We start from the raw sequence: 6,000 nt of genomic DNA on the forward strand, positions 1-6,000 counted from the left end.
AAACTATTAACTAATACTAGGTTGTAGTAGGTATTGATATAAATTTATTTAATTTATAATGTGTTAACATAAGTATATTATGTTATACAAATGACCGATATCAAAACTATTTAGTAAATAGCACATTTAAATAATATGCAGTAATTTGTGATATCAAATCTTTTTTTACATTTTACTTTTCTTTTTTGAAGTTGTTTTTCTTTATCGTAGTTATTTTTAATGTACATGTACAACTATGATATAATATTTGATTTTTTTTTAATTATACCTTTTTTTTATCAACTGGCAATTTAGTTTAGTTTTCTCTAAAAATTTCTGGCAACACTCATGATGATATCGGAACGATTTTATCGGACAATGTGAAAGGGCAAATTGTATCCGATATCGGATATCGGCTATCGGCGTCCGATATCCGATATCGGATCGGATAATGTGAAAACGCTCTCAGGATGATAAGTTGTTCCACAAGGTCGGCGTTCTCGGTAGAAAGTGTCGAGAAAAGCGCACTGTGGTTGTGGGTATAATTGCGAATGTGAGTGACCGGCATTAGAGACTGGACTTTAGCATCATTAATTATTTCTGCACTTTTAAATTATTCCCTTCGTTATAATATTATTAAGGTAAGGAAAGGTTTAATAAAAAATTTCCAAATCTTGCATAAGTTTCGATCACTTCAAAAATATTTAGTTCAAATTTTTGCCTATATATATTTTTTTAGTAACTAAGTACTAACGAGTACATATTTAAGTGACTCATTCAAGTTACGACCTAACTATTAAATAAGTTTTTTAATTTCTACAAATACTTGGATCACCACACAATTAGAACGGGCAGCGTAAGTAGAAAAAAAGACACACATATTTTTTTTGCATCTTTTCTTTTTCTCCACTTTCAAATACTTACAAATTTATGTATTTAGTTTGAAATTAGTATAAATGTGGTCTAAATCTAAAGAAGGAAGACGACCACAAAGACGACTGACGGTGTTTAGCAAATAGCAATGTCTATTATTAATTAATTTCGCTTGGCACATGTTTTAACCCTTAATAAGCCATGGGGATATTATTTTCCCACCTCGGCATTGCCCACAAATTAATTATTATTTTTTGTATTTTTAAAGATACGGTAAAATTTAAGGAACCTTATGATAGATAGTTGATAGTTCTTTTAATTTTTTAACGTGATAACGTTTTTAAAATCGTTTTAGTCGGGTGACATGTTCAGAAACTTGTGTCACACCAAAACCTCACGAGCGCGATCGCAGGTATAACGAGACAGAGACGGACCGATCTCCCGTCTCATCTCGAGCGCTGCCACCAATATAATAGACGTTATCTCGATCGTAAACCTACTTTACAAACAACCAATTTTTTCTAGCAACACATCTTTCTAAACGTCAACTGTCAATGTCAGTAGTCAATGATCAATCGAAGTCAAAAGTTCATTTTAACGACCGTTTTTTCCCGAAATTCAAGACAGTTTTTGGATCTACGCCCCGAAAAATTCCTGTAAGTATGCAATTGTTTTTAATTCGTAAAGTAAAACGTGTTATTTATCAAATATTAACAAAAGAACGTACGAAAGCTGTTACTTTGGGCTATTTTTTCTCATTCAAAAATGGTGAGAAATTAATACCCTGTAGCCGTTCATGAAATCTTCAAATGGGAATTTATATTTCCCTTTATCCCGTAAGGATACCAAGTAGTTATAAAAAGTAAAAAGTTAAGTAAAGTAAAAAGTAACTAATTAAAACATTCATACATATTCAATAAATAATAAATTTAATGATGGTTTTTTATTTTTTGTCCCTGTGTTAAAATCGACGAGTAAAGCCGCGGGCAAAAGCTAGTCAAGTGGGTGATTATTTCCCACATGTATATCACTACATAGTATAAAACAAAGTCGCTTTCTCTGTCCCTATGTCCCTTTGTACGCTAAATCTTTGAAACTACGCAACGGATTTTGATGCGGTTTTTTTTAATAGATAGAGTGATTCAAGAGGAAGGTTTATATGTATAATAACATCCATTAAATAGTGGAGAAGTACTGTTATTTTTGAGGTTTCTAATGTGATGTCGTAAATAATTACATTTTTTCCGCTTACATTGCAAACGCAGGCTGAACCCTACGAGTTTTATCAAAATAATGTACTAAGTATTGTACACATTGAAAAGGTCTACAGAAAAGTCCGTGATGGCATATGTGATATTCTCTTATGGATAACCCACAATAACTTTTTTTTGTCATTTACTTTTTACGACAAATAATGGTTAATTTTCGAAGCGATTTTAACCAATATAGCATAATTCCTTAACGAATTAAATACCTTGAATACATTGTTCATTTAATATAGATCTATATGGCCCTTTACACCGTATGATTTAAGTGAATATTTTCGAAGATACATATTACAGATTTAAAAATTGCGGGACGTAGCGTTTGCGGCGGTACCGGCCGGCCGCCATTGCACCCGTGCGAAGCCGGGGCGGTTTGCTAGTTCATGGATATAGGGAAATAATTTCCCACAAAACATAACTTTTAATGGTTGTAGGGAAATAATATCCCACCGCCAAAAAAAAATAAGCTACCCAATATTTTACTTTTTAATACTCAAGACGTGTTTACCAATCTCGATATAACCCCGTACTGAATACTGATGTATTAAAATAAACTTGTTTGAAGTCATGGCCGATTAAGGGTTAAAGTAACCGTACGAGTTTAGTTATAATTTAACCATAACAAGAGTAGATTAATTTAAATCATGATTAAAATTAAATGATAATAGCCATAAGCTTTTTCACTAGAGAAACAAGATAATATCACAATCTCTTTATTTTTAAAACGCCTACAAGTCCTACAACAACATACAAGTCTAGTGGCGACCATGGCGACGTTTGTGATATATAAACGTGTTGTATCCATATATTTCTTCTTTGTTATTTTCATTTTCACCACTTTGATTCTTTTTATTTGTTTCATTCTCGCTCTTTTCTGTGCTACCGTTTGTCATACTTTGTTGAGCATTCTTATCCTCGGATCCTTCTTCTTTTATTTGATTATTTTGTGAAACATTGTTACTTTCCTCAGTATTTTCATTAATTTCTTCATATACTTCATATCCTTTGCTTATCGGTTTTTCACTTTCGGGAAGCTTTTGTGAATTTTTGGATTCAGTTTCATTCTCTCTGCTAACTTCGTTTGAATTTTTGCTCTCGTTCTTCTTTTCTTGTTTTTTGTAGTAAGGTATATGTGTTCGTTTTCCCCATTCTTTTCTTTCCTCGTTAGAACCGTCTTCGTTATTTTTACTTTGCGTGTTTTGGTCGTTGTTGCTAATTTTATTTTCATTTTTCCAATATGGTCTTCGTCTCATGTTTTCTTTCATTGTTCCTTCTTTAGTCTTACTGCTTATTTCAACCTGTGATTTTGGGACAGCTTCTTTCTCGCTTCTCGATTGAGTTCCTTTATTATCTTCACCAGATTTATTGTTGTTCAGATCTTTTGTTTCTTGTAATTCCTTTGAATTATTACTTTCTTTTGAATTACGGCTTTCATTATAATTTTTGTCCTTTACAGAATTTGAAGATACATTTTCTTGATTACTGGATTTTTCGTCGTTGGCTTTATTGATTTTTTCTGCACTCCCTTCCTCTGAATTTTCTCTACTATCTTGATCTTTTAGCTGAGATGGATAAGGTCGCTTTTTTTGCAAATAATCCACAAGAACATTAAATCTGTAATATCATTAAACAATGTTAAAAACAATAAAATTAAGTACAAATTTTCAACATATAATATGTTGAAAATTATGTAAAAGTTACCACTATAACTAACGCGCTGAATAAAGTTATTAACATGTACCCAATTTTATCAGTAGCATGATACTTGACTATTCGTTTTCGACCATCTGGTTCTACGAGCCAGTAATCTCCATTTACTTTGTCTCCATTTCTGGTTTCTTCCTGTCCTTTATAGTCGTGCGTATGGGGATCCGATATTTTGTAAGAGAACTCATACCAGGGATACGTGTTGACCTGTAAAAGAAAATGGTTAGTAGTTACTCGTTACGTACACAAAAAATGAAAGAAAGGAAGAAAGAACACTGAACAGTAAGGAAAATGCAATGTAGCAATTACTTTTAGAAGGTCAGATAAAAGATAAGTCACTTACAAAGACAGAAGATGAACCGACACCGTAACTGACTTGGGTCACTCGTGCAAACATTCGTACAATGTAGTTACGAATATCTGCGCATATTATGCAGGGTTTCAAAACATTTGCGTTGTGGGTTTGCGTATTCGTGCGAATGTGAGTGACCGGTATAATGTGCGAGATAAATAAACTACTGCCATCGTCTTTTATAAACTCGCTTTTGTCCTCAGTATTATATCATATAATTATATATGATGACTTACATATTCCTCATGATTTTCAGATTTGTCAGACCCAACGTATGTTATTTTTTTCGGTTCGTCTTTAAAATATTGAACAAACTTCTGTTCAGAAGTAGCGATTGGTGAACGCGCTGTTACGCACCAAACCATGCATATTATTGTTAATAACTGTAATAAAACATAAACCATTTAAAATCGCAAAATCTGCAAAAAAACAAGTTTCCAAAAAGACCTCACGCTTCAATGACACTTGCCAGATCATATCCTGAGGAAACTTGCATTTATTACAATATTACCTACATTGAATTTACAAGCATGTAACGTGCCAATTATAAATTAATAATTATGTGCAATTATTATTTAAGTTGGTAAAAAGATTAACAAGTACATTAGGTGTTCAGTGATTTATCTCGACACCCACTTAACTCATAATTTCTCAAGGATATTTTTTGTCGATTATTTATTTTTTAAAGATAATCGTTTAATAACTTAATTAAATCTTAGATTAAATAAAATTTAAATTAAAAAAACGGCATTTTTAAACCTACCTTTAAATCCATCGTGCGTACCCACTGATAAATATTTGGTAAACTCGCCGATAGCCGCATGTCTAGTGTATTTATACAATGCGTATTAGAAATTATAAGTATTCCATTATGTACGTATCTGGTTACGTTTTAACAATAATAGTTGGGCGTGGGTGATTTACGTAATTGATAAGATGAAGATTCAATCAATGCGCCGAATAATTACACTATGATACATAACATTGTATGTCTAATCATCTTGTTATGAACACTTTATTTTAAGCTAATCAGTCAATCATATGTAAGTACTAAATACGAAAAGGATCGTTCAGTAAGTTTATAAATTGTAAAAGGTTCAAGGCAAATCCTTTCCTTGCCTTTGGTTTCTTCATTTATAGTGGGTAAGATTCTTAAAGAAGAACCATACCTACTTACCTATTATTACATGTATTGATGGAAATAAAAAATCGCTTACGTCCAAAAATGTTCACGTCCGCATCGTCGACTTGTTAGTTCTGCTTCCTTGATATTTTCACTCTATCAACTAAGCAAAACACAACAGAATAATATTTTGAATTTTACAAAATATCTTAAAAGAAATGTTACCAGTTGAGAATAAAACCAATGTCGTTTAGGGATTAGGTATATTAAAAATAAAATACCATATAATATCATTTACATTTTATTTTATATATCATAACAGAAATAACAAAATATTCAGATCAATTTTCAAAAACTACATTTACTTAATAATCACAATGATTATTCCATTCAAAATTAACTATTATGCTATGTTACATGATCGAGTACAATTAACGTTAATTTTTAACGTGATAAGCAATGAAATCTTTTAAATAATAGACGGCATGAAGCAGTTTAAATACAATTATTTTTTAGAATATTAATAACTATACAATAATATGTGTTTTATCTGTAGCTACTTATATCATTTTTATAATTTCCCACAACCCCAATTAACCACAATTTTTCATATTTGCAAACACCGTTTAACATGACATACCTAAATAGATACAATAAGTACATAGATAATCTATAAATATTAAATCAATCATTAAAATAAG

General features: G+C 31.3%; 1 protein-coding gene across 1 annotated transcript; it reads right to left on the minus strand.

The window, feature by feature from the left end:
* Positions 1–2,817: 2,817 nt before the first annotated feature.
* Positions 2,818–5,079, minus strand: LOC149480473 (uncharacterized). Its single transcript, XM_089706299.1, has 4 exons — positions 4,940–5,079; positions 4,413–4,559; positions 3,859–4,031; positions 2,818–3,731 (listed from the first exon to the last, which is right to left on the minus strand). Exons 1-4 carry the CDS (start codon positions 4,997–4,999, stop codon positions 2,873–2,875), a joined length of 1,239 nt encoding a protein of 412 aa, XP_089562425.1. The 5' UTR covers positions 5,000–5,079; the 3' UTR covers positions 2,818–2,872.
* Positions 5,080–6,000: the final 921 nt, after the last annotated feature.

Source organism: Colias philodice, chromosome 18, assembly GCF_061535455.1.
Source record: "Colias philodice isolate Cphi_HAF_F1 chromosome 18, ilColPhil1 Martin Lab GWU primary, whole genome shotgun sequence".
NCBI classification, from domain to species: Eukaryota; Metazoa; Arthropoda; class Insecta; order Lepidoptera; family Pieridae; genus Colias; species Colias philodice.